This window comes from Talpa occidentalis, unplaced genomic scaffold (genome assembly GCF_014898055.3).
Source record: "Talpa occidentalis isolate TD23 unplaced genomic scaffold, MPIMG_talOcc4v2.1 talOcc4.5, whole genome shotgun sequence".
NCBI classification, from domain to species: domain Eukaryota; kingdom Metazoa; phylum Chordata; class Mammalia; order Eulipotyphla; family Talpidae; genus Talpa; species Talpa occidentalis.
In genome coordinates this window covers 129,619-156,969 of record NW_023604861.1, presented here as the reverse complement: position 1 = coordinate 156,969, position 27,351 = coordinate 129,619, and the positions used below count along the sequence as shown (strand labels likewise).

Sequence of the window (27,351 nt, the reverse complement as noted above, 5' to 3'; positions counted from 1 at the left end):
ATGGGGCGGTGGCCCCGGCCCGGCCCCAGGGACACAGCGGTCAGCCGCAGGAGCGTGCCTGAGAACTCCGGGCCCGGCGTCGAGTGCCCCGGGCTGGGCTTGCCAAGGCGGCTGCCGGAGGCCGACCCTCCAGCCCGGGTCAGGGCCCCAGGCGCAGCTGAGCCAGGCCGGGCCGCCGGGAAGGGGTCCAGGAGAAAGAGGTGCTCGCCGTCTGGCTGAGCTGAAGTGAGTGCGAGTGGGTGTGACGGCCTGGGCGGCCCGCAGGGCAGTGGGGGAGGCGCCCTGGCACAGGCGGACTCCAGCGCCCGGCGGCGGCCCCGCGGCTAGATGGAGTGCGTGGACTCCTCCGACTGCTGGCTGATGTAGCTCTGGAAGCTCTTGTCTCCGATGGGGTGCTCCCTGCAGCGGGGAGGGGACGCGGAAGGCCTGGGCTTGGCTGGCCCATCTGCCACAGACGCCCGCCCAGCCAGGGCAGGAGAGGAGCCAGCCTCAGGGCAGGAGCCCCGACCCTGCCCGGGCCGGCTCATGTGTGTGTGCATGTGGGTGTGTGCCTGGCATGCACCGCAGAGCAGGTGCAGGCGTGTGTAGGTGCACATACACGTGAGCTGTGTGCATGTGTGGGCTGAGTATGTAGGCGTGAGGGACGTGTGCAGGGGTGGGGTATGTGGGGTGTGTGCACTGTCCCAGCACCCCACCCCGGCCTTCTCGGCTGACCCACCTGTGTCCCGGGGGTGGAGGAGCCGCCCTGCCCATACTCACTGGCTCCCGTACTTGGTCTTCTTGAACTTGTCCCTGCGGTACTGGGCATGCTCCTGCTCCAGGGCCGCCACGCCCGCGATGACCTGCCGCAGGGTCTTGTAGGTCTCCTGGGGGTCGTCGATGAGGAAGGCGGCGTGCTCCTCCTGCTCTGGCCCGTCATACACCGACCGGCTCCCGCAGGCCTCTGTGGACAGGGCAGGTGCTGGGAGCCCAGCTGTGGCCTCGGCCTGCCCTGGCCACCGTGCAGCTGCCCGCACCGCCCACCGAGCCAGGAGGAACGCCGTGGCTCCCGGTCACGGGCCCGGCAGGCTCACAGCCGTGGGTCAGGGGCCATCAGGGGACTTGCAGGACCCAGACAGAGACGTGTCTACCCTTGAGGGTGTCGCCTCCCGCCCTGCCACTGGCGCCTGCACAGCGTGGGGGCTCTCATGGGGTCTGGCGGGGGCCTCGAGGGCCCAGGTCCCCACCTGCCCCACAGCTGCACTGGACAGCCTTCCCATCTGGCCGCAGACCCGGTGGCCAGCCGCTCTGCTGCCCCCACCCAGCTGGACCAGAGAGCAGGGGTCCGCGCCCAAGCAGACTCCTGTCGCCGCCTCTGGGCGCTCAGCCCTGCCGTCCAGCCATGGAAGACTATAGGCCATGCGCCCCATCCCTGCCTCAGCCTAGGACCACGGCCACCCAGGTGCGGGGCAGCGAGGGCAGCCAGAACTGGCCGCCTCTGCCGGTCACCATCCCATCCACTGACCAGTGACGGCCCCGTCGCCCGCTGGCCGGTCAACAGCCTCTCTGTGACAGACCGTCTGCTGGCCCGACTGTCCCAGAGCGCCTGCCCCTGCCCGCCCAGCAGCGAGGCACCAGGCGTCACCGCACACACAGGTGTGTCCACAGGTGTCTGCCATGCACACACGTGTCCACAGATGTGCCCATGATAACAGCGGTTCACACGCGTGTGCACGCTCACATGCATTTGTCTCCCTGAAAAGAAACCAGAACGCAGCCCTCCGCCCGGAGCGCGGGCGTCACGCGAGAGCAGGCTGCTGGCCGCCGGCCGCCAGGCTCACCTTGCATCTTCTCCAGCCTGCTCATGTACGAGCTGAAGAGGGAGTAGATGCGCTCGGTCTCCCGGTCCCCGTCGATGTCCAGCTGAATGTTTGCTGGGAGGCCCCTGGCGCGGGAGGCAGAGCGAGGACAGTGATGTTGGTCACGCGCCTGCCTGTGCCAGCCGGCTCCGAGAGAAGATGGGGCTGGGCTGGGGCCGGGGCCACCGCTCCCAGGGCAGGCCGGGCCTCTGGTCCAGAGGCTCCGGGGCAGGGCCGGCCACTTCTGAGACTTGGGGAGCTGTGGCAACTGTGCCGTGGGGTAGGGGGCTGGCGGGCTCGTCTTCCCCCAGCACCGGCAGCGAGGACTGGCCGGGCTGCCACCACCCTCGGGGCTGCGCACTGTGGGCGGACGGGGCAGCCTCGGCTCCAAGGGAGGGAGGGTGGAGCCCCTCCTGGGGCCTCCCTGTTCTCTGGCCCTCATGGCCCTCCGGAGGCTCCTGGGAATGGGAGACGGGGCGGGGCCGCCTCCGATGACACCTACCCGGTGCAGGGGCTGCAGCCGGCGGCCGTGTCCGAGGAGGCCCGGCAACACAGCCAGTGGCCGTTCAGGTAGGCAGAGGGGTGGTAGACGGTCAGCCGCCGCTGGTTGCGCTGGCTCACCTTGGTGAGGATGTCCGTCCAGGCTTTGGCCTCCACGCAGTTGCTGGCCTGGATGTACAGCGCCCGCTCCGGCTGGATCACCTGGAACATCTGGGAGGCGGGCAGGCTCAGGCGCCGGGCCCAAGGGGAGTGCAGGCTGGCAGCACACCCCCACCCTGGCCCTCCTTGGGAGCTAAGCGCGCCCCTCGGGGCCCTGACGGCCACCGCCCGAGCATGCCTAGGCCCGTCTGCCACCCGGTGGCTGTCCTACAGGGCCCCTGGGGATGCTGCCGCCCCCCTGCCGCCTCCGCCAAGAGGCCTGTCCGTCAAAGACCCCCCACATGCCCTGGGGACGCTCCTTCCCAGAGCTTCTCCAGCGTCTTTTCTACTTATTATTCACTCAACAAACATGGCTGAGCGCAGGCAGCGCCCCAGGTCCTGGGGACCCAGTGTGGTCCAGCGTCTCTGCCCAGCCAGTGAGAGGACAGAGAGGGGGAGAGCCCATGGGGGGTGAAGCCGAGGGGACAAGTGAGAGCAGAACCACTAAGGACAGGGGACAGGGTGTGCGCTGGGACAGAGGACAGCAGGGAGGAAGGTCAAGGGCAGAGGAGGGTGGCCTGGTAGGGAGGTGGGCAGGCCTCAGCCCAGGGAGGGCCCTCGGGCTGGACAGTTCGAGCAGGACCTCAAATGTCCTCCGCACTGAGAGGAGGGGCTGTCCGGGCAGGCGGGCACCTGGGCCTGGTGGGTGACGACAGGCCCAGAGGGGGCAGGAGCCCGAGGGCTCGGTCCTGCCGCAGCCCGCATAGCCGGCGTCTACGTGCGGAGAGGGCAGTGAGCCCATGGCCGGGGACGCTGCAGACACCAGCAGAGGAGAGGCCAGGATGCCACCCCAACCTGAGCTCAGGGCCCGGCGGGACCCCAACTCAGGTTGAGGGATGGCCACAGAGGCCGGCCTGCAGGCCAGGTCTGGGGGCACGAGGGCTGCTCTCGGGCCACGCAAGGGGCGACGCTGGCCAGGGGCCTGCAGAGCGTTGTGCGCGGGCGGAGCCCGCACAGGGCGGCAGGCAGAAGGGCGGGCGGGTCCACGCCTCGGAAGACACTGCGGTTCTGGGCCGGACAGCGGCGGGCGGGCGGGCACAGCCCAGTCTGGGCCGGGAGCGCGGAGCCAGCTGCGGCCGGGGTGGGGGGACGAGCCCTGGCCCCGCACTCACGTTCTTCATCTTGAAGGATTCCTCCTCCAGCTTCTCCACCGCCAGGATGTTCTCAATGGGGATGCTGTAGAGTGGCGGGTCTCCTGGGGCGCAAAGGGGCTCCTGAGCAGGGCTCCGCGCCCAGAGAACCTCCCCCAGGCGCAGGGCAGGGTGGCCGAGGCTGTGCGTCCCGAAGGCCAGGCCTGGCAGGCTCAGGCAGGACACTTGGGGCCACTGTGCTCTCCAAACCACCCCCCCTAAGTTGTGTGACGTAGGCCCACGGCCCCAAGAGGCCAAGAGCCGGGGCCAGTCTCCTAAGCTGCCGGGCTGACCTGCCCCCGGCCCTGCCCCTGCCCACCAGGCCCCGCCCCAGCGCTGTCCGTCCTGCGCCCGGCCCCGCCCCTCAGCCCGGCCATTCCCCACCACGGAGGAAGCCCGGAACGGACGCACAGGCCTGGCAAGACCCAGGCTCCTGCGGTCCCCGAACTGGTGCGGCCTCGGGAGTCACGAGCAGAGCGGCCAGCGGAGGGCAGAGCTAAGGAAGGGCAGCAGCGCCCGGCTGGGCAGCTCCCGCTGGCCCGCCCACCCCGGAGCAAAGCCTGAGGAAGCAGAGCCAACTTCTCGGGACCTTTGCTCTTCTGGTAGGTGAATTCGTGGTTTGTCAGGCGGAACCATCTCTTCTTAAAGTTCTTCATCCCAAAGCGTTTTCGGCCCTGTGCTCTCTTGATCATGAACCTGTGGTGGACAGGACGGCGTGAGCTGCTGCCCCAGGCCCCTCCAGGCAGCCCTCCCCACCACAGCCAGACTCGGGCGCAAACCAAGGGCGCCCCCTGGGCTTGGGGCGACCTGTGGCCCTTCCGAGCCCTGTGCCCAGGAGGCAGGCTGAAAAGGCAGCACTGGCCGCTGCCTCTGGACAAGTTCAAAACTAACCGCACCCCACTGTCCCCAGAATGGGGTCCGGAGGCCTTGAGAGCCAGCCCAGTGCCCACTGCGAGAGAGACCCTGAGACTGCGCCCGGGCTGCCGTGGGGGCGCCTGCAGCCAGGGGTCCAGGGAGAAAGTGGAGGCCCCTTGGCTTCCACTCCCCCAGAAAAGGAGGGGCTGGCCCCACCCTGACCCTCCCTGGGCAGGCCGAGAGCCCGCAGCGGCCAGCCCCCGGGGGCGCAGGCAGAAGCAGCGACAAGAACCAGCAGCCCCGTGTGACAGGCTCCACTTTAAGAGGGCAAGGCCTGCTGAGTGTCCGGCCGCGTGGGGCCGAGGGCGGGCAGAAGCCCTGCACTCGTGATGAGGAGAGGGCATGCGGCCCCTGGCTTGGGGACGCCGGGAACAAGAGGGTCATGGGATGCCCAAGGGTCTCGGGACGGGGCATGCAGTCCACGGGGGGCGCATCCTGCCCAGCCCCGCCGCCTCTGGGAGCGGCACTTCGGCAGGTTAGCCATGGCGGCACAGCCCTCACGGGAGTCCTGGGTGTTCAGGAGCTGCGGCAAGTACCTGCCCCCCTGCAAGTTGTGGGTTTGCTTGGCTGCAGAGGAGCCTGTCTGCTGCTGGACACGGCACAAAGGGGCCCTGCAGGGCCCAGCCAGCAGAGAGGAGGCAACGTGGGCAGTACCCGGCCTGCTGCTGACCCAGGCAGTCTGGCCAATCTACGCGGCGAAGGAGCCGCCCCCGTAGAAGGGAGTAGGGGTGTGGGGCCGAGAGCACTGGAGGGCCCTGCTGGGCTGCGTCCTGGGGGGCTCCCTGGGGGCACAGGGGCTGCCAGGCCGGGGGCTGACGGCACAGGCCCTCCTGGTGAGCACGGCCTGGTCTGAGAATGTGGCCCAGGTTCTTGCGGCCCGGCAGCCCGCAGACTGGGGAGGGCGGCACCACCTCACCCCTCCTTGAGCAGGATGGGCTGCTCCACATTCTTGGGGTCTCTTCTCCCGGATGATGAGATCAGGTCCAAGAACTGAAATGGGAGAAAGCGGGCGTTAAAGGGGAGCTGCACCCCGAGACCGAGGTCTCAGGGCCAGCGCTGGGCCAGGGTCCCCGACCTGAAAGGCATCTGTGCCTTCCTCTCTCTCTCCCTCGGCCGCTCCATGCCCAGCTGTCCCCTCGCTGGACACGGCCAGCTGGGGGAGCCGCCGCCCTCTCCTCCAGGGGCCTGGGCAGCCGGCCTGGCGTGGCTCTGCTGCCGGCTGTCCTGGCCTGTTTGGGCCTCTGCCCTGCAAGGCTGCCCAGCCCCCACCCCCCAACCCCCCTTTCTAGGCCAGTTTTTATGATTTCTGGGAAACAAATCTCGTAATTACTTCCAAAAGTGGAAAAAACCCAAAGCTCCAGGGTCCACGAGACTTTCTACCCAAGCAGTGGCCCCGAGGTTGGGCCTAGGACCTAGGTCAGGAGCAGCAGGGCTTGGGGGCCCTGGAGGACGAGCCACGAGGGATGGAGGGGGGACCTGGCGTGGAGGGCATCCCAGCATGGGGCTGGGGCCGAGGGCAGATGGCTGTCTGGCTGGGGGAGGGCTAACGGCCACCTCCGCGGCCTCTAGCCAGGCTTTCGAAAGGCGGCTGTGTCCTGGGAGCGGCAGGACACGGCAGCGGCCGAGCGGACACTCACATCTTTTACCGCGTCGGCGTATTGCTGCTCGTTGAAGAATTCATAAAACGCGGCCATGTAGGACTCCTTAAAGCTGGCCTGGAAGGAGATGCCTCTGAGCGAGCGCTGCGGCTCGTGACCCCGAGGGCCTCTCCAGGGGACAGTCCCCGGCCTGCCGGGACGTGGCCAGGCAGGCCGGGTGGGTGAGGCTGACCTGCCGCCGCGGGAGCCCTGGGGTCCTGGCCCTTGGCCAGCAGCCACAGCCCTGCGCAGGGCAGGTGCTGAGGCCAGTTCACAAACCAGTGGGCAGCGGCGAGGTCAGCTGCGCCGGGAGGGCCCAGGGGCAGGGGCTGCTCAGGTCCTGCTGAGAACACGTGCTTCACGGGGAGCAACTCACAGACTTGGACTTGGACAGGCTGCCGAGCGTCTGGATGGTCTTTGAGATCAGGGTCAGCGTCCTGGACACCTGAGGGTCCTGGGGAGGGGTGGGGGGGGAGGGGCTCGCTTCACCGCAGGTCTCCAGAGACGTGCCCAGCCAGAGCTGCGGCCGAGACGAGCACGTCCCATGACTGCCCTACGCGCACACAGCCGCGGACGGCAGACGCTGGGAGGGGGACTGACTCCAGAGCTGCCCGCTCCTGGCGGCCGCAGGTCTCAGGCCCCCCAAGACCCTGGCCCAGAGCCCAGCACCCCAGCAAGGGTCGCAGTGGAGCCCCTACCCCACCAGTCACGACTCAGAACTAGGTAGCTGGTGACTTGCTTGTCCGGGGCTGTCTGGAGAGAGCTGTCTGGCCGGGGCTGGCTGGGGCTGTCTAGCGGGGGCTACCCGTCTGGGGCTGGCTGGCCGGGGCTGGCTGGCGGGGGCTGCCTGGTGGGGGCCGCCTGGCCGGGCCTGCTAGTTTGGGAGAGCTGGTTTGCTGGACTCCGGCTGGCAGTGCCCTTACCGTGTGGTGTGGTGTGAGCTGGAAGAGGTTGGGAGAGAGGATGGCGGGTGCAAAGAACCTCAGGAAGATGAAGCCGCTCACAGCTGTGTACCTCACATCCAGGTCATCTGCAAGGCAGAGGACGGGTCAGCGGGCCAGGCCTCAGCACAAAGGCCATATCCCAGGGGCAGCTGCAGCCCAGAGCCCTGCCCAGGGCCCGGGAGGCCGCTCCAGCAGCTCGGCCCCCTGCCCCCTGCCCAGGACTCACCCTGGAACCGCTTGGCGGCCGCCTCCCGCAAGGAGAAGAAGATGTCGCACATGACGGTGGGGCAGCTCACCCCCGACTTGGTGATGGCGCTGAAGACGCGGTCCACGTGCTGCCGCAGGTTCTCCTGGGGAGGGGGCGGTCAGGCCCGGTCCCACCTGGCCGAGCGCAGAGTGGGGGACTGGCCCAAGCAGGGGGGCTCGCCCACTGCGCCCTGTCCCCGTGGAGGCGGAAATGACTCTCCCGTTTGAAGGCAGGAGGGGGACTCGGCGGGGCTGACTGAGAGCCCCGGGGAGGCGGGAGACGCTTCAGGAGCCAGTGGACTCGGGGTGGCCGCGGCCCAGGCCCTGCCGTCCAGGGAGAGGCCGGGGCGCCGGTGTGGGCGCAGCGGGCGGGAGCCCGGCCGCGGGAGGGGCCTCACCATGTTGCTCTCCAGGTTCTCGCCGTCCTTCAGCTTCACGGGGTCGATCTCGCAGGGCTTGTGGCTGTGGATGATCTGCGGGACGTGGGGCGGGCGGGGCCGCGTCCTCGCTGTGAAGACGCCCGCGGGCGGGGCCCCCGCCGGTGGCCGCCCCGCCCGCGCCCCCCCGCACCTCCTCGATGGCGGGCTTGAGCGTGACGTGCAGGTACTGCATCCCCGCCAGCTTCATGGTCTCGTCGATGCACTTGGACGTCAGCGAGTTTCCGCGGAAGATGGTGTTGGGGTCCCTGGAAGGGCGGGCGGCGCTGTCCAGCCGGCCGGCGCGCGGGCGGGCCCCAGGGCCGGGCCGGGCCGGGGCGGGGCCGGCGGGACTCACTGGGTGCGGCGGACCTCGGCGCCGGCGATGGCGCTGATGAAGGGCACCACGCGGCCGTAGTGCAGGAAGAGCCGCACCAGCGGGACGGCCGCCTCCTGCTTCTCCCTGCAGACCTCGCCCAGGACGTGGGCCGCGGACGCCGACACGGGCTGCGGGGGGCGGCGTCAGCGCGGGCCGGGCGGGGCCGGGGGCGGGGGCGGGGCCGGGGGCGGGGCCGGGAGCGGGGGCGGGGCCGGGCTCGCGCAGGCGCACCTCCACGTCGGCCGAGCGCAGCAGCAGGCCGCGCAGCGCGCTGTAGGAGTCGGACGCGAACACGTGGTCCTCCGTGTACACCACGTTGAGGCGCAGCGACCCCAGGTCCCCGGGCTTCAGGTTCTTGCCGCCGCTGTCCCGCGGCTGCAGGAAGTACCTGCGGGAGGCGGGGCGGCTGGCCCGGGCGCGGGCTGGGGCTCCCCGACGCGGGGCCGGGAGGCAGCGGGGGTGCGGGGGTGCGCGGCCGCCTCTCCCGACCCTCGCGGCGCAGGGCCCGGGGGGGGGGGGGGGGGGCGCAGCGAGGGGCGCCCGGAGCCCGCGAGCGCAGGCCGGCGGGGGTGGGGGACCCCGTGGCGCCCGGATCTGCTGCCCGGCCGGAGCCCGGCTGAAGCCCGGGCGGGGGTCGCGACCTCCCGCCAGCGCGCCCGGCCCCGCGGAGCCTCCCCTGGCCGCGGGGCGCGCCCCAGGACCGCCGGGCGCCCCCACCGGGGCAGCAGGGCGTCCGCGGCGGCGCCCGCCCGCACTGAGCACCGCGCTCACCAGGCCTCGTAGGAGCTGGACTGCCCCAGCACGGTCAGCGGGACCCGCAGCTCTCCCAGAAACTCGTCTCCAAACTTGAGGTTGCTGGCGTTCCACAGGTCCACTCTGGAAGGCGCCCGCCCGCGCTCAGCCCCGGCTGCGGCCGGGGTCTGACCGCCCGCCCTTTCCCTGCCCCGCAGCAGGGAGGCAGCACCCAGAGAGCAGCGCCCTGGACGGGGCTCAGAGGCCGGCACCCCGGGGCCCCAGACCCAGGGCCAGGCCCTGGAGGTCCCGCATTGCGGGGCACAGCCCTCCTGCTCCCTGGTGTGTCGCTGAGGCCTCCACAAAGGGCGGGCAGGGCCCCCCGTAAGCCACATTCGAGCATCTGGGCAGTGCTGACCCCGTCCCAGGGGCTCCCGGCCGCCCTCTCACCGGATCTCAAGCTTGTCCACGTCCTCCTCCTCACAGTCGAAGTGGGACTTCCGGCTGTAGCTGCAAGGTCTGGTCACCTGTGGGCAGATGTGGGCAGTGAGCCACACCGGGCGCCTGCGGGGGCGCAGGACGCTCACTTAGGGCGGGCAGTGCGGCCCCGTTGGCCCCCTGCACCCTGTGGGCCCCAGCCACAGCCCCCGGGTGGCCTGGGGGCTCTGCCTGGTCCCGGACCCTGCACTCGACCCCGCACCGCTGCCTGGGGCGGGATGGCCCTGCAGGAGCCTGGAGACTAGGGCCGCCTCCCGCCGGTCAACGCAGAAGTGACCCTGACTCGAGTGGGGTGGCTGCCTGAGCCCGGCCCGCTGGTCGTGTGAGGTCCAGGGCACGTGGGGGTGGAGCTGAAGGGGATCCTCCCCCCCGGCGGCTGGGGGGTCTCGAGGGCCCTCAGACAGAAAGGGTGGGTGGGTGCGATGATAGGGCCCTGCTGCGGCGCTCCCCCGGCTCCAGCCAGGCGCCAGTGTCCAGCCTTTCCAGAACGTTCTCTGCAGTCCATGTTGCCACCTGCTCTGAGGAGCCCTTCCTGGTGACGCCCACCACACGTGGCTCAGGCATTCCCACACAGCCCTGGACCCCAGCTTGGCCCTCGCTGCCCTGCCACCCGCACCCTCCCTCAGGCACTGTGCTGAGCCAGACGCGCCTCCAACCGCTTCTGGTAGAGCGAGTAATGCCGCGGGCACTGCAGGCAGGAGGCCTCCCCGAACTCCCAGTACCGGTGCCCACAGCCTGAGCCTGTGTCGCCTCGCTGGGCTCAGGACCAAGGCCGCCTCCAGGCACCAACCTCAAAATAAAACACCTCGTCAAAGTGGGGGTTGTTGGTCTTCTTCTTCACCTTTGTCTTCTTGGCTTCCGACCTGTGACCGAGGGGAGCGTCAGGAAGGACAACACTGCTGGCGCCGAAGCTCGACCGTCCCCACCATCTTGTGCTGCGGCTGGGAGGCCCCAAACCCAGCCCTTCCCAAAGCCGAGACCCCGGGTGAAGAGCCGCTGCTCGCAGGGGCAGCCGCACATCTGCCTCCCGGGGACCGAGTGAGGACCCCCGGGCCAGGCCTCCAGGGCCCCCGACCCCCAAGTAAGGAACCCCCCACCCTGGCCTCCAAGCACTTGCCTGTAAGGTCCAGCCAGCGTCACAGTGGCGTAGGGGTCACACTGCCCGTTCACGATGGGGAGGCCCTGGCACTCAAGGATGCTGCAAGGAAATGGGGGTGTCAGGGCCCCCCTGTAGCAACCCCAGCCACTCTGGGACCCAGGGCTGCAGCTGCATCCACGCTCAGCCCAGGCCAGTAGTTTGGGCCCAGAGTGCCCCGCTCCTGGCCGTGAGGGGGGGGTGGGTGGGGACAGCTGTGGATGGGGACAGCTCCAGGCAGGGCTTCCTGCCCCCTCAGCACCCAGGTGGCCCTCCGGGCGTCAAGGTGGGTGTGCCCCGCCCTCCCGCAGCAGAGGCCCCTGCTCACTCGATTCTGGGTTTTGGCTGCCCCCTGGCCTCGAGCCCAGTCTGGTGGCTCCTGGGCCTGCTCTGGAGGCTCGTGGGCGAGTCGGGCCTCCCACCGGCACAGTCGTTCCCCGGACGCCCGCTGCTGTCCGGGAAGCTGGGCTGCGGCCGCCACCCACCCCGAACCCAGCGTCCCGGTTTCGGTGAGAAAACCCTGTGTCGCGGTCAGAAGGCGCCCAGAACCACCACCACCACCACCCCCGGCAGGGAAACTGGCTGCACCACGAACCGCTGGCCACACAGCGTCCAGACCAGGACCCCGCCCCAGGCCACAGCACCAGCTTGTCGCCCTGGAGCCCACCCAACCTGGACACGGGTCCCGCCTCATGCCCAGTGCGGCATAGGCGGCAGGAGCACGGGCAGGAAGAAGGAGAGGAGCCGAATGGAGCTGCCTGCCCTGCGGGCCCCACGCCACCCCACCGGGGCCTGCACGTGCGCCTACAGAACACCTCACTTGTGTGTCCACAGCCCGCGCTGCCCGCAGTGCCCCTTGCGCCCCTGCTTCTCGCCTCCTCTGGCTGCTTGTGCCCCCCCCCCCGGCGGCCAGTGTCGGGGCCTCCCTGGGAGGGCTGACTGGTGCCCAGTGCCCACTGTGCAAGCCGCCCTCCACCTGGGGGTGCTCAGGGGCGTCGGGCCCATGAGGCAATGCCTTCCCGGCGAGGCCGACTCTGGGGCCGGGGCTCCCACGCCCTCCGCAGCCCGTCCTTACCGTGCGGCCAGCTTGTGGCAGACGGCGCCCGAGTCGGTGATGACCTCGCTCAGTCTCAGCTCCAGGTGGACCTTGCCCTGGAAGGCACAGAAGGGTGTGGATGTCCAGCACCGGGCCACCCATCTTCCTGTGGGGTGCAGGCCCAGGCCTGCAGGACGCGTCAGTGGGCAGACACAGCTGTGTCCTTCAGGCGTGGCCCGCAGACGCCTGCACTGGCGAAGGCCTGGCTGCCAGGCTGGGGACCTGGGCCTGTGCTGCAGGTGGGCGGTTGCTGCCCGCGGCGGCTTCCAGAAGGCGGGGCAAAGCGGCCGAGGAGCGAGGGGGAGGCCATTGGACACCTCCCCTGCCCACCCGCGTGGGCCCACCTGCTGCTCACCCAGGCCTGGCGAGGCCACTCTGTGAGTGGTCAGGCCTGCAGCTGTGGTGAGGGGCACCCTGCAGGTCTCTCCCAGCACCGGCCAGGTGGGCTCAGGTCCCGTCAGGGGCCCAGGCGGAGCCCGGCCACACTGGCACAGCCGCAGGTTCCAACCCAGGGGCTTAACTCCAGCGTGGGCAGCGGCCGCAGGAGGACGGGCTCCTGGGAACGGAAAGGCTGCCTGCTCAGACGGTTGCCCGAGCGAGTCCCACGTCCCGTTTTCCCAGGAGACCCAGCCCCTGGCTTCCTCTGGGGCTGCGGGCAGCCGCGGTGTCCACCTCTTAAGCGAGCAGGGAGGGGGTGGCTTGCCCTCAGGACGGGACAGCTTGTGGGCCGTGGGCCTGCACTTCGCGCACCTGCTGGTCGGCTGGGCTCAGCTGGTTTCCCCGCGCTGCCCCCACATCCGCCCCGCTCCCCGCCGCGGAGAGACGCTCCAGCCGTGGCCCCACAGGTACTGCGGCCACAGAGCCACCCGGCGGGGCTGTCCTGATTCTCCAGGGGCCAGCAGGAGGGCCCAGACCCAGCACCTGCCCCAGGCTCCCCTCCAAGGGACCCACGGGGCTGTGAGGGCCATTCCAGGCGAGGGGCCCACTCCTACCCGCCGCCCGCTGGGCAGCCCTTCTCTCCTGACTGGGCCTGTGGGGCAGGTGGGCCCAGAGCCCCGCGTGCTGGCCACTGCCCTCTGAGAACCACAGATGAGCCTTTCGGGATGGAATGGCCGGCGGGGAAGTTTGCAGGTGCACATTAAAGGGCAGGCCCTGAAGGTGCCAGCCCGCGATGGGCTGGGGAGGGCACAAGAGGGGAGCCTGGACTCCGCCTCCTCCCGGGGAGCTGCAGCCAGCGGCCAGCTCAGGCTGAGGAGGGAAGGGCGACAGCCATGCATGCCAGGTGCTCCCAGGTACCCCCGGCACCCGGTATTTCCCCAGGCACCCCCTCCCCCCGCGCACTTTACCAGGACCCCATGCTCCCCCAGGCCCCCCCAGCCGCCTAGACTCAGTGCAGGGCAGGTCACAGGCTGAGCAGCTCTGTAGGGCTGAAGCCAGAGGCCTTACAGGGGCGCCCTGGGGGCGCAGGCGAGGACCGGAGGGGCTGCAGGGCCGAGCAGCAGAAACGGCTGCAACCCGTGCCCTGCCCCACCCCCTCGGCCCCGCACCCCGCTCCCCCAGGCCCCGCACCCCGCTCCCCCAGGCCCCGCACCCCGCTCCCCCAGGCCCCGCGGCAGCCTTCCGAGTGGGTCCTGAGCCCTGCGTGGGGCGCCAGCCGCGGGCTCCCGGTGTCGGGGGCCCTCCTGGCTGCGCCTCCGCTGTGCAGCGAGCGGGCCTCTCTGTCCACCCGGCCTCGCGGGAGCCGAGGGGAGCCCGCGGGCCGCCGGCTCGCAAGGCCGGGGCCAGCCCCAGGAGACGCGGGCGGCCCAAGGCCTCGCGCTCCGGCGGGCTGGGCCCGGGGCGCCCGGGGAGCGTGAGGGCGCGAAGCAGGGCGGCCGCGGGGCCGGGTCACTCCCTCGCGGGACTCCGCGCCCGGCCGCAGCCGCCAAAGCCGCGGGGCGCGGTCAGCGCCGGGGCCAGGGCGGGCCTCGCCGGACAGTCCCGCCCGCCCGCCCGGCCCCCCGGCGGGCAGGTCAGCGCGTCCTCCCGCGTCCCCCACCGCACCCGCGGCTCCGGCCCCGCGACAGGGGCGGCTCCCCCCGCCAGGGCCCCCCAGGCCCCCCAGGCCCCGGGGCCCCCGGGGGGCGGGGGGAGGGGAGGGGGCGGGGCGCGGGCAGCAGCCGCTCTCCGGCCGCACTTCCGGGGCTGCGGCGTGGCCCAATCAGGTGCGATGGGCTGATGGGTAAATGGTCCAATCAGCCCCAGGATAGAGAGCGGCCAATCAGGCCCGTGGGCGGGGCTCCCGAGGGGATATAAGCCGGTCGCGCCGGAGGCGCCCCGAGAGCCGCTGCCGCCGGAGCCCCGGCAGCCCCAGGCGCCGCGACCCCGGGCTCTGGCCCGCGCCCGGCCGCGCAGACGCCGGGGACAGCGAGGCCCCCGCCGGCCGGAGCCGCCCGCAGCCGTCGGGGCCCGGGTGCGCCCCCGCCTGCGGGTCCGGGCGGGTCTCGGCCCGGCAGGGGCGGCCGCTGCGTCCTCCCCCGGCCCCGGCCCCGGCCCCGGCCCGGCCGCCCCCCGCCCCCCCCCCCCCCCCCGTGCCCCCCGGCCGCGCGGCTCGGCCTCACCTGCACCTCCGAGTCGGCGTCCACGTGCTGCAGCTGGAACCAGGTGTCCCTGTTGTGGTACTTCTGCAGGTCCTCCTTCTGGATGGCCACCTTCCCTGGACGGCAGCGGGGCGCGTGGAGTGCCCGGGAGCCGCGGCCCCGCCGACCAGCGGCGCCCCCCGCCCGCGGACACGGGAGAGGCCTCGGCGCCTCAGGGCCCGGGAGGCGGGTCGCTCCGGCCGGCCCCGGGCCCAGTCAAGGGCGATGGTTCCAGCAGGTCAGTGGAGGGGAGGCCGGGGCCGGGGGCGGGACATGGGGGCCTGGGGGGACCCGGCAGGCGCCACACGCAGCGGGGAGGTGGGGCGCCCCCGCCAGCCCCCAAGGGTGACGCGCACCCACCGATGATGGAGTCCCTCCGGAAGACGTCTCTGTCGAAGATGTAGAAGGACAGGTGCCGGAAGCTCCGCGGGATCTCGCAGTAGAAGTCCTCGCCGTAGAAGGGGCTGCGGGGACCGGGCGTCAGCGCCGCAGCCGCACTCGCCCCCGACTCCAGGGCCCGAGCGGGAGGGAGGGCGGGCAGGGCCGCTGCGGGCCTCGGGCCAGGAGGGTCTGGCCAGTGGTGCGAGGGCTGCGTGGGGCCCACGGGGAGACGTGGGGCCCCGGGCTGGGGGGGCCGGGGCACGGCCCCGCAGCATCTCCACAGGAGGAAGAGGCGCCTCGCTCCGTGGCCCCAGACCCCCAGGGCCTGCTCATTGCCTGGGGGATCCTGCAGAAGCATCTAGAAGGACACAAAAGCCCCCCAAGAAAGTTGAGGGAAACGATGGACCACCAGCATCTGGGTAGACCCAGAGAACGCCCGAGGCCGGTTTGGCCACGACTGGCAGCCACACACGTGGGCCTGGGTGCCGGGTTGGTCCTGGACGCCTGAGTCGTGCTCCTCTAAGGAAGCCACACTGGCGGGAAAGCGCCTCTCTCAGTCTAGCTGAAAACAAGATGCTGCTTTTCTTTCATGCGAAAACCGAGGATCTGATCTCATGAAACCCCAGCCAGACCCAGCAGGTTGGCGCGGCGGGCTCTGTGGAGCGCGGCCTGGAAAGCCGCAGGCACCTGGACGGGGAGCCGGCCCAGGCCATCCCTCAGGGAGGAAAGCCCTGCCCACGCGCGGCCTGCACACGCGAGTCTGCATTATTCACGTCGGCCAAAACCGTAACCAGCCTCAGAGTCGGTCACCGATGAACGGAGAAGCGGGCGTGCCCACCCCCTGCACACAGCCCAGCAACGACCTGACCCCTCCTGAGAGCTGGCTCTGGGGAGCCTCCGTGGCACCATCTTCCCAAAGCCCAGGGCAACCAGCGCAGCCGGGTCACCCGGGGCAGGGCCCAGGACAGGGCACCCGGACCAAGAGGAGAGGGGTGCCCAGAGGGGGGCAAGGTGAGCAGGTATGGGGACAAAGTGGGTGAGCTGCTTGTGGGGGTGAAATGTCTGGAGTCGAGTGTGGCAGCAGCCTCTGAGCAGGCGAGCCCTAAAGGAGTGGACTCGGTACAGCTGCCTTTGAGAACCTGCACTATAAAAACGCATGCCAGAGCAGGCACAGCGGGGCGGGTCTGTGCGGCCTCCTCTGCATGGCGGGCCTGGGAGGCCTGGGGCAGGCATGCCCTCAGGGCAGCCCCTCAGCCATGGGTCACACCCACTGGCAGCCGCTGTCCGCACTCCAGGAGCAGCTGGCACCCCGACGGCCCCACCAGCCACCCCTCCTGCAGGGGAACCTGCGGTGCCCGTGGACTCGCCCTGCCTGGACGGCTTCCGAGAGCGGCCGGCACGCCCTGGCTGCCGTCACGCCCTGGCCCGTTTTCTATTAAATGTCCGTCTTTTCAGGTCCGGGATGCTAGTCCACTGAGAACTTCTTGTGGCTCAGAACGGAAATCCCGAACCCACAGGCCTAAGGGTGTCACGGGACACTGAGGCCCACCCTCCACCAGCCGGGGCCTAGGCTCGGGCGGCAGCCGCTGCCACCTCAGCCCCCCAGAGCCAGGTCCTGCCAGGCAAGGACCCCTAGGCCAGCACCTGCCGAGCAACAGGCCACCGGGCCCGTGAGCATCTGCGCCCCCCCTGGGCAGCAGAGCTGGGAGGTCTCTCCAGAGGAAGTAGGGGTCACGGTGGGGGGGGACCCCACCCTCCACATCTGCAGGACAATAGCTTCTTTGTAGTGGACTCAAAGGGCCACACAGCCCAGCACCCCTAACTATCGGGCCTAACCTGGGGGTTCTCTCCGCACAGACCCAGCTTTGTCCCCAGCTCCAGGCCATGGCGTCAGATGCGTGATTAATGCCTGCACAGCCCCCTCGTTCCAAAGAAAGAAAAAGCGCCGCCCGCCCAAAGCACTTGGCTTGCCTTAAATACTGCGATGTGAAGGGCAGGGTCCGCCCCTGAGGCGTGGTGCCAGCTCTCCTAGGAAATGACTGGGGGGCCGGCTGAGTCTCAGGACCAGGGCAAGAGAAGCTCCTCAGGGACCTGAGCCGCCCTGTGCCCCCCGGGTGGGCGCTGCTCTGTGGGGCTGGGCCTCTGCGGTGCCCTGGTTACACCCGGCATCTGCACGCGGTGGCCTCGCCAGCCTGTGCGTCTCCGCCTGCAGGGGCCAGGGGCTGCCCAGCCACTCTGAGGGCTCGTTTCCCGGTGGCCTCTACCAGGGAAGGCATCTTCCCAGCGTGACGTAAATTGGCCCCAAGTCACTTTCTTGGGGAACAAACGGGGGCGAGGGGCTCTTCTCCTATGGCCACCTCAGCGCTCTGCGGCAGAGCCGAGGCGGGCGGGCTCCAAGGCGCTTCCTGCGCTGGCTGGGGCCAGGGAGCTCGGAAAGGGGAGGAGGTCTGCATCCCCCACATCCATCTGGCGTTGCTGAGTCACAGGCAGCCCCCTGCCGGCCCCGCCCCCAGAAGGGAACCCCTCCAGGGTTGTGGGGACTGGACGAGGCCTGGAGGCTGCTGGAGGAGAGGGGGGGTGGGGTTGGGGGGTGGGGGTCCCCGCGGAGGTCGGGGGCAGGGGCGGTGGCTCTCTGCCGGCCGCTTAGGGGGTGCTGGGCCTGGGGCCTCAGTCTGCACAGACCATGGGCCCTGCTGCCAGGCTGCTCCCTGGATGCCTGGTGCCCACAGCCTTGACACCCGGGGACCGTCCTCTGTGGGTCTCTCTCTGGCCCCCCATCTGGCATTAGGTAAATGCCTGTAAACGTCCTTTGAGCCAATGAAAAAAGTCAACAAAAAATAACTGGCGTTACTAGGAGAGTCTGCGAGGAGCTGTGAGCCGCCTGTAGGGCCAGAGCCCCGTGTGGGGCGAGGACCGGGGCTTCTGTGGGTCCTGGGGCTGTGTCTGGTCCTGGCTGTGGGGGGCAGGGGCGCGGCGCCTCTAGCTCCAGCCTCACTCCCCCAAACTCGCTTATCTCACGGGCTGCGATCAGACGTCTCTCTCCAGCTTGTCTGAAACCAGCCGCCTGGCCCGGTCCCCGGGGAGGCCGCCCGCTCCTCCACAGGAACCGTCCCCGCAGCGGCGGCTCCACCCCCGACTCCACTCACGACGGGCCTCGCTCTCCAGCCAGTGGCTGACCGGGCCGGGCGCTGGCCTGGCCGCCGGGTGGCAGCAGCGGGCTCGGCGGGCGGAAGGGCCTCCAGTCTCGTGGGGGCAAGAAACCTTAACAGTTTTCTGAGAATGAAATTCATTAGGTCGGCAGGGGCGTCCGCCCCCACCCAGAAGCAGCGCCCTGCAGGGTGTAATTCATCGGCTGAAAATGTTCCCAAACTCAAAATAGCTCTTTTCATGGCGCGGCATAACCCGAGTCAAAACCCCATGGCGGAGTCGGGCTCCACCCGCCCCTCCCTCTGCCACCCCGGGCACAAACAAGCTCCGGCTTTGGTGTCACCAAGGGGGCCCGCCCCACCTGGCCCACGCCCTGCCTGTGACACCACACCTAGAACCACAAACGCCCCGCCTTGGCCCCTGCCCAGACCACAAACGCCCCGCCTGTGACCCCACTTGGACCACGTCCCCACCTGTGACCCCACCCACCCCACCCCCACCCCCCATGTCCCCCCCACCCCACCCCCGCGACTCCACAGAGGGGGGCCATGCCTCCTCCCCCTGGCGGCCTGGGCCTCCCTCCCACCCCTACAGCGCCGCGGGCAACCTTGAAGGGGCCACCACTTCCTGCCCACAGCCTGCCACTGGCTGCAGCCGGGCGTGGTCCAGACTCGGAAATGCAAATGGCGCCCCCACCCAGCCGACCAGCGAGTTTTGCAAGTCCTCAGCCCCCACCGTGCAAGCGAGGGCAGACGGGGGTCACAGCGACCCCTCCACCTGCAGCCCAGCCCCATCGGGCGAGACACCCTGCGTCCCCTCAAAGGCCGCTCGGGAAACCTTCGAGGACAGCAGTCAGCGGCCATGCGCCATCTCAGGTCCTGACTGTCCGTCCCGGTGTGGATGGCCCCCGCGCCCAGCACCGGCGGTTACCAGAGGGACTTCTCCACGGTCTGGGTGCGGAAGACCTCCTCCTGGTCCAGGTTCACGGTGCAGTAGCAGCCCCGCATCTTGCTGGGCCCCGGGCACGTGGGGAGGTTCTTGGCTTCACCTGAAAAACAAGGTGGACGCACACCGGCTTAGCGCGGGCCGCTGCCGGACACCCGGCGCCCCCAGCCCTGCGCAGGCCCATATTCTTGCTCTTGTGTCAAAACACCCACGGGACACCACGCACACAAAAAGGCACGTGCTGCGGCCTCAGAGGCGGGTGCGAAGGGACGCTGGGGAGCCAGGCAACGGCTGGTCTGGCCCTGCAGCCCTTCCCCGTGGCCTCCAGCTGTGCCGCGGCCTAGGATGAGGGCTGCCGTCTGCCCCACCTCTGCTCCGTGCGCACCTGCCCAGGGGCCCCTGCACAACCTTTTCACTGCCAGACTGAGCCTCTGGCTCAGCAAGCCCCACCCCGCCCCACACTCCATAGTCAGGCGGGACCTGCCCTGTCCGCGGCACTGAGTGCTCCACGCGAAGTCCACAGCCCCGCACGCTCCTCTTCAGGCTGAGTGACAACCCGTGGTCTGTGCAATGTTCCGTTTACCCTTCCTCTCCAGGCCCTTCTCTATGTTGAATTTAATTTCATAGTGTTAGAGCCAAGTCGGGGCGACAATGACATGAGTGCCGAGGGCCAACCAGGAGCTGTCCTGGCTGAGGTGCGGAGCCACTGGCCCGCAGGAGGAAGCCGGGAGCCGCCTGGACACCCGGCTCCCGCCGTCTACAGGCCACTCTCAGCTGTGCCCTCCGTGTCACCAGGGCAAGTCTGACCTCAGGTCAAAGGCTGAGCTGAAGGGGTTGGCAGGGCCTTCCCTGGAGGGGGCCATCCCAGCACTGGCCCGCCCCGAGCCGCTCCGCTCCGGGGGCCCCGTGAGGAGCACACCTGGGCCAGCACGGGCCAGCACGCGCCAACACAGGCCAGCACATGACAGCATGGGCCAGCACACGCCTGCACACATCATCACATAGCTGTACATGCCTGCCCGTGTCAGCACACGCCCCGCTGGGAAGAGGTGTGTGAGACTGAGTGACTTGCCTCAGTTGTTAAATGTCAAAACACAGACTTTCGGGGGCTTCTGACAGAGGTGAAAGGTCATATGTACAGGGTATGGTGCCCCCTGCTGGCCCCAGGGGTGGGGTGCAGGGACAGGGCGCGGGGTCTCCGGGGACAAGGGGCACACAGGGTGGACACAGGCTACCCGAGGCCAAGGAGAAACACCTGAATCAAAGGGCTGATCCAGGCGAGGCCCCAGGAGGCGCAGCCCCCGCCGACGCCCGCGTTTCCACTGCAAACCACACTTTAGTCACTGAAAGGAGAGTCGTATTTCCTGCCTCATGAAAACCACGAGCCATCAGGGTACAGGGCGGGGCGTCCCACCTGCACCCGACAGGCCGCGCTGCGTGGTCTCCTGGGGCTGCGGCCTGGGCTGGCACTGGAGGCTCCATGAGGGCTCCAAGACCCCGGCGTCTCCAGAGAGGGGCTGCCCGCCTGCGCCGCCCGCGCCTGACAACCCTTCCCTTCCAAAATAGCCTCCAACGCTCAAGCTGCTGAACACCGCCTCCGTAATAGCAGAGCAGACAAAGCCTCGAGGGTCTAATTAGTGCCCTCCGACAGCAGGGCAACCCGGCACCGCGGGCGGAGGGAGGGGCGCAAATGCAAGGCAGGATCCAAAGAGAACAAGGTAACGGGAAATTCTCCCGCAAACGCCGCAGGAGGAGGGGGTGCCCAGAGTCCCTGATTCCAAAGCACAGAGAGGGCCTTAGAGGGGACAGCCAGGGTGTGGTCAGGGTGTGGCCAGCCCCAGCGGCTCCTGAGACCCCCCCACGGCCACGAGCCTCGTGGGCACAGCACGGGTCAGACCCATGGGAATGGCAAGCAAAGGACGGGGGCCCCCCAACTGCTGGAGTGTCCATGGCACCCAGGGGCTCCTGCGTGGACCCTCCCACACAGGGCTGGGGGGATTGGCCAGAGCATGGCTTCAGGTGTGTGATGTTGTGCAGGTGTGTGCGCCGGCGTTGGCAGGTGGGCGTGGGCGTGTGCAGGCGTGTGTGGGCGTGCGCAGGCGGCGGCACCACCTGCAGGGAAGCCAGGGGTCAGAGGAGCAGGCTGCTGGCCAGTGCAGCCTGGACTCCAGTCCCCCCGCAGCTCTTGGGGCAGCAGAGCCACCTCTCCTGGACAGCAGCGTGATGAGGAGGCCGTCCCACCGGCCACCACCATCTCGGCCAGCCGCCCCAGCCCTGACCACCGCCCCTCACACTTTCATCCGCCCTGCCAGGCCTCCCAGCACAGAAACGTCCCAAATCTGAAGCCCGGCTGGACGCGTCCTGCCGGCCATACGGACGCCAGCCCCTCGGGCACCAGCGCCCACCGGCGAGGCCGACAGGGCGGACGGGGCGGGCGGGAGGCAAGAAGGGAGTCGCGACCACGTGCAGCCCAAGAAAAGGGCCCAACTGGGGAGGAGCGCCCCTTCCCCGGCCCGGCCCCGCCCCGCCCCGCCCCAAGCCCTCCCCCAGCCGGGTGCCCCGTGGCGCGGCCTCCAGCCCCGCGGCCCTGCCAAGCGCACCCCCCTTGGGGCCAGAACTGAACTGAGGAGGCGCCCCCAGGTGACGCCTCCAGGCCGGGCCGGGCAGAACCACATTCCCGGCCCAAAGGCTGAGAAACTCTCCAAGCATCTGACCCGCAGCCGCGCAGCAGGAAGTGATGAGCACAGAAAGGAACGCGCCCTCCAGATGGACCGGGCCAGCTGGGGTCCAGGGGCGTGGCCGCGGCTGCCAGCAGGTCGGCCAGTCCCGGCGGAGTCGGCGGCCCCCAGGGCAGGCGGGAAGGCAGGCAGGCAGCGCCCCGCGGCACCCCTAAAGCCTGGCGTGGCGGCCGTTCATCTCCCCCAGAGGCTGCCCCCTGCGGCCCTCTGGAAGCGACTTGGCCGGGACCCACAGTCTCCCGGGGGCTTTCCGGCAGCAGCGGCCCCTGCAGGGGCAGCCCCGCCAGGCGCCCAGGCCTCCGACCCTCCCAGCGGCAGCACCCGGCCGCCGCCAGCCCAGGCGGGAGACCCAGAAGGCTGCAGGAGGCCGCGGCATCTGCTCCACGTCACAACGTTAAGAACAAAGATGACTGAGAAAGCGGTCGGCTCCGGGGAGCGAGGGAAAGCCCAGCAGTGGAGGAGAAAGACTGAGCGTGCGGGAGGACAACCGCGTCGACGCGCTGCCCCGCTGCGGGAAGGTGGCTCCGGCCGTCCACTCAAGGGGCCCGGCCCACAGCGCGGCTCACCGCCCTCTGGGCGTGCGCGCGCATCTGAGTGTGTGCCCATGTGCCAGCTGGGTCACCCAGGCCAGGGGCCATGGATAGCTGCGGGACAGCCCCCGAAAGGAAGCCCCTGCCCCGCGGGGTGCAGCCAGCCGGCTCCTGGACAGTCAGCACGTGGCCATCCTGGGACGTGGCCCCTGCAAGGTCCGGAAGGTACAGTCAGACCCAAGTCACGAGCAGCTGCAGCCGTCCCAGGGCTGGCCTGGCCAATTGTGGAATTCCCCGGCCTCCCTGTGGCCTCCCCGTGGCCTCCAGGCCGTGGGAAAGGAGTGAGTGGCCGCCTCCCGGCCCAGCCTCCGCTCCAGGCCAGCACAGCCCGCCCCCTGGGGTCCGCACACGCACACCCTCTGTGTCGCCGTCAGATCCGCCTCGGAAAGCCCCGAGGCGGGGGACACACAAGGGAGACCCCTCCCCCTGCACAGAGGACACCCTAAGGACCAGCTCCCCCACCTCTGTCACAATCCCAAACGAATCACAGAGGCCTGAACCTAATTAAATTGTCCTGTCAGCCCAGAGCCCAGCTAACGGGCAAATGGCTCTCAGGAAGGCCTGCGTTGGGCCTGGTTCTGGGTTGGGACTCAGCCTGGGTCTGGGCCTGGTTCTGGGTTGGGACTGGCCCTGGCTCCGGGCCTGGTTGTGGGTAGGGACTGGTCCTGGTTCCAGGCCTGGTTCTGGGACTGAGCGCGGGTCTAGGCCTGTGTCTGTTTCTGGGCCTGGAGCTGCTGTGGCATCAGCAGGCACTGGAGGCTGAGAGCAGAAGGCGCAGGGTGGGTTGGGCTGGCAGCCTCCGGGAGGGCGGCTCCGTGGGGCCGGCAGAGCCCAAGGCCCCCAAGTGTAAGGGTGCCCGACTCGCTGACCTCTGGGACTCCACCCCCAGCACTGGGGCAGAGGGGAATGGCTCTCTATGTTCTGGGGATGTTGGGCGGCAGGAGGAACAGAAACGCGGTGGGGAGGAAAAGCAGGCAGCCTCGGCCGGAGGCAGGCCTCGTTTCTCGAAAAGGGGGGATTCACTGAGGCCCTCAGCACAGCCTCTACCATGCACGTTGCCCCGTATGGCTGTGTGAGCCCCTGTGCAGGTGTGGGGGCTGTCAGGTTGGGGGCTGTCAGGTGGGTGGGATCCACAGGTGGGGGGCTGAACGGGGGGCTGTCCGGTGGGTGGGATCCACAGGTGGGGGGCTGCACAGATGGGGGCCTGTCAGGTGGGTGGGATCCACAGGTGGGTGGGATTCACAGGTGGGGGGCTGTCAGGTGGGCGGCAGCACAGGTAGGCGGGCTGCAGCACTGACCAAACGCCCGCGCCTCTGGCTCGGTGACTGTGTCTGAAGTGGGCTGGACCCACCCAGTGCTGGGGCAGCCTGTGGGCAGGAAGCCTGGATCCCCGGGCGCTCGGTGCCCAGGTGCTGACTGGGATCGTGCCACCCCTCAATTCCAGCGCAGGCACATGCGGCCGCTGCTGGAGCCTGCGGGGCTTCTCTCGACCCTCGGCTGGCCAAGGAAGGCCCTGCGGGGTTGGAGCCCCCAAGTGCCTTTGCCCACCAAAGTGCATTAAGTGCCCAGAAGGATTCCCTCTCCGCACTGACAGCATGGACACTGGGCAGGGCCCCTCTCAGCACCTGCGGGGAGGGTCAGTGGAGACTGAGCCAGACTCCCCTGGGGACTCCTGATGTGGCTACTCACAGCCTCTCCTCTGCTGCCCTGGCACTCCCAGGAGCCCCCCGACCCCTCCAGGACCATTCCCTCCACAGCCTCCAACGGCCATCCCTCCAAGGCCCTCCACAGTGCGCCCTCGGCGCCTCCACTCTGCAGCTGGGAGGGACACAACCTTCGCCTGCAAACCCCATGGCTCAGACGCCACCCTCTGGGGTGGTGACCCCTCCAAACACCCCACCTGGGCCTCGCCAGCCCCATCCCTCAGGCTGGGCCTCACCAGCTCAGGGACGGGACCAAACCATCTCCACTGGCGCCACGTCCCGATAGGCAGGCTGTCCAGGCTGCAGGAGCCACACTCTGTGGTGGTGGCCGTCTGTGTCCTGACCGCCCGCCTGGCCACTGCTTGCCTTCCAGATCACCCAGGTGGGGTCAGTGCACATCCCACGGGGGCCATTCCCTAAGGTCACATCCGCCATTTCCCGGGGAAAGCCTTGGAGGAGGTGGGTGGCGTCAGGTCTCTCCTCAGCTCCAGCACCAGGGAGACGCCAGGTGCAGAGACTGGGCAGGACCCAGCTCAGAGCTGCTGTTTCCCTGCCGGCCTGGCCGCAGGGTAGTTCCCGGGGCTAAAAATACCACAAGCAACCAGCTCAGCCCGGTTAATAGAGTGTGGGGTAATTATAGCAGCAGGGATCCCAAGCCCACACCACTACAAGGCCCCTCTGGGTGCACCCCAAGCACTGGCCATGGGCTGCCACGGCCCCAAGCTGCCCCTTAACCCCCACCCGCAGAGAGGGGTGTGCCGCCTCGGGGAGGAGTCAGGTAAAAGAGCAGCAAGTTCCTGCAGCAGAGCAGACCCCGCGAGCCCTGAGCTCCCGCCTCGGGCCTGCTCTGGCCTGCAGACCCACAGGGATGGTGCTGGTCCAGGGCCTGCCAGACAGGGCGCCGGTCAGCCCCAGGTCCTGTGCCCCGCAGGTGGACGGCAAGGCTAGTGCACGTGCTCTGAGACGGGGGCTCACGAGAAGGGCCAGGCCCCCCGCGCCCGCAACAGCAGCCCCGGGCCACACCGTGCAGAGGCGACCCTCACCCGCCGGGCAGGGCCGGCCACTGGCTGTTCTCAACTGGGAGGGCAGCTCCAGCTACTGGCCCTGGTGAGCGCACCCAGAGCAGAAACCCAGTGGCCATCGGGAGGGGATGCAGGGAGGGAGCGCGAGGAGGGGCTGCGAGTGATGCTGAGGGATCGCTGCCCGGAGGAAGTGGCCCGCCTGCCCCAGGCTGAGCCCTGACTCACGCAGACTCAGCACCACGCCGCACCACGCCACCCGGCCTGTCAGGACGGGGTCCTGCCAGAGACAGATAAGACCCAGACGGGGCGCAGGAAGACTCCCCAAGCGGCCCTCCGAGATTTAATGGGGAGTCACTGGTCTCTGAGACAAGGGCTCAGAGGGGCCTCCGTAACAGAGCTCGGCGGCGGCGTCACGTTCTTGAGGCCCTGAGGCCCGTCTCAGCGCGAAGGTGGGAGAAGGAAGCGGGGAGAGAAAGGGGCTCTGCTCGTTTCCGCCCGAAACCAAGAGCACCCCGTGTCCCAACACTGGTGAAGAGCAGGAGGCCCAGGCCCGGCCACAAGCCCCTTCACCCCATCACACCCCTCAGTCCGCTTTGGGAGAACAGCCTCCCCCAGGCCTGCCTGGGCCCCAGCGCAGCGTGCGGAGGACAGCTCGGCCACGCAGGCCACAGAGGCGTGGGGGGACCTGCATGTGGCCACCCCATGTCCTCAGCTCAAGCCTCGCCGCCCTTTGGCTCCCCCAAGATTCAGGCTCATGCAAGCAGGTAGCCCCAACAGAAGACTAAGGAGCCACGGGCTCGGCGCCCAAGCCCATGGGGGGGCACCCTCAAGCGCCCCACACTCAGGCTCCCCGGCCCTGCATTGCTCACCAGCCGCAGTGCGGCGGGAGACATCCCACACCAGCCCACCCACCCACGGTCCCCAGCTGCCGGTGCAGACTCCTGCTCAGGGCCCGCACAGGAGCCGTGAAGGCCCCACTGTGTGGACCCCATGTGGGGGTTCGGGAGGTCCAAGGAATGGCCGTCTGCAGGAGGGGGCTGCAGTGTGTCGGCCCGACCAGCGCAGAGCAGGGAGGAGCGTGGCCTGCCCGGCCACACGGCCGAGCCCAGGCTCCCCGCCTCGTCCTCTGCCTGACAGGCCTCCTCCAGCCCTCCGCGCCCAGCCCCTCCTGCCAGCACAGGAAGCTCCACCAGGGCCACACCCACGCACTCGGCCACAGCGCTGTCCCGCAGAAGCCCCCAGCCCGACCCCACAGAGCTCGCGGGACTCACGGAGGGGGAGCCCCCGGCAGAGGCACCCCTGCGGCCGGCCAGGAGCGGTGCAGGCCCTGGGGTCCTCCGCAGCAGATTCAAGCGCGCAAACAAGAGGCGCCTCTCCAGCAGCCTCCCCGCTGGGCGCGCCAGGCCCGTGCACTCGCTTCCGCCAGGCCCCGCCAGCTCCTCAGCCGCGAGCCACGAACCAAAATAAAGCAGACAGGAAAGCGCGCCCGCCGGCCGGGATTCCTCGGCGTCGGGTGTCACCAACAACTGACACGCGCCCCGCGGGCCAGCGCCGGCTCCCGGGACCGGGGTGTGCGCCCCGGGCGGCGGGGAGAGGCCCGAGGGCAGGTCCGCCCGGGGCCCCAGAGGCCTCCCGACGAGAGCTGTCCCCGCGGCCACACCTGCAGCAGCGCCGCAGACCCCAGCTCCTTCCAGGACGAAACCCGCAGGTGGGTCCCCGCGTGCGGGCGCAGCGGGAGAAGGGCGGCCCCGACGGCCGGGAGGCGCGCACGGCCCCTTCTGCCTCCGCGTCTCGCTTCCCTCCCCGGCCCGAGGCCCGCGGCGGCGGCGGGGCGGCGGGGCGGCGCGGGGGGGCCCGGGGGCAGCCGGGGGCCAGGCCGGGCGGCGCGTCCCAGCGGGGCCGGCCCGCGGCAGCGCCGGGCAGACACGCGCGAGGCGCCCCCGCCGCCCCTCGGCGCGCGGCTGTGCACAAAGACGCGCGCGCGCCCAGGCGCCCGGCACAGGCACAGGCACAGCCGCGCGCGGGGGGCGCGCTCGGCCCGCCCGGGGCCGGGGGCGTCCGGGGCCGGGAGAGGCAGCTGCGGGCGCGGGCGCGGGCGCGGACCCCGAGGCCGGGCCGCGGCTCCGGAACGGGGGCTCCGGGGCCCGCGCGCCCCGCGCCCTCCCCGCGCCGCGCCCCCGCCGCCCCGCGCCGCGCCCGGGCCCGGCCCGGCCCGGCGGCCCAGGGCGGGGCCGAGCGGGGCTCCGGGGCCGCCGCCGGTGCGCCCGGAGGGTCCCGGGGGGCGGCGAGCCCGCCGCGCCCGGGATCGCGCCGCCCGGAGGCGCCGCGGCGCGACCCCCAGGCGGGGCCGGCGCGGCGCTCACCGATCTTGACCCGCACGCTCTGGAAGACGCGCAGCCCCTCCTCCTCCACCGCCATGCTGGGCCCGCCGGCCGACCCCGCAGCCCGGCAGCCGCGGCTCCGCGGTCGGGGCGCCCGGCCCGGCCCGCCCACGCGCCCGCCCATTGGCCCCGGGCGCCGGCGGGGCGGGGACGCCCCGCCC

The 27,351-nt window shown here is 70.3% G+C and overlaps 1 protein-coding gene across 2 annotated transcripts; it reads right to left on the bottom strand.

The window, feature by feature from the left end:
• Positions 1–45: 45 nt before the first annotated feature.
• RASA3 (RAS p21 protein activator 3) lies at positions 46–27,255 on the bottom strand. 2 transcript variants are annotated; one of them, XM_037528656.2, is made up of 24 exons: positions 27,173–27,255; positions 18,742–18,859; positions 14,644–14,747; positions 14,266–14,360; positions 11,645–11,721; positions 10,552–10,632; positions 10,225–10,297; positions 9,387–9,463; positions 8,976–9,080; positions 8,436–8,592; positions 8,184–8,332; positions 7,980–8,094; positions 7,808–7,882; positions 7,390–7,513; positions 7,143–7,249; positions 6,596–6,673; positions 6,220–6,297; positions 5,499–5,572; positions 4,257–4,363; positions 3,650–3,732; positions 2,341–2,549; positions 1,821–1,924; positions 760–943; positions 46–399 (listed from the first exon to the last, which is right to left on the bottom strand). In XM_037528656.2, exons 1-24 carry the CDS (start codon positions 27,225–27,227, stop codon positions 324–326), a joined length of 2,505 nt encoding a protein of 834 aa, XP_037384553.1. In that variant the 5' UTR covers positions 27,228–27,255; the 3' UTR covers positions 46–323. The 2 variants fall into 2 exon arrangements, with proteins under 2 accessions (XP_037384553.1, XP_037384555.1); XM_037528658.1 differs by lacking the exon at positions 46–399 and having other exon boundaries at positions 865–943; positions 2,460–2,549.
• Between the last annotated feature and the right edge of the window lie 96 nt (positions 27,256–27,351).

Bases quoted from the DNA above. Each gene is read 5' to 3' on its own strand.
- RASA3 (XM_037528656.2), bottom strand. From the start codon at position 27,227: ATGGCGGTGGAGGAGGAGGGGCTGCGCGTCTTCCAGAGCGTGCGGGTC. The intron at 11,722-14,265 runs GTGAGGCCGAGC...TGTGCCTTCCAG, and splicing joins ACGCCGACTCGGAGGTGCAG to GGCAAGGTCCACCTGGAGCT. The intron at 2,550-3,649 runs GTGAGTGCGGGG...CCCGCCTCCCAG, and splicing joins AATCCTTCAAGATGAAGAAC to ATGTTCCAGGTGATCCAGCC.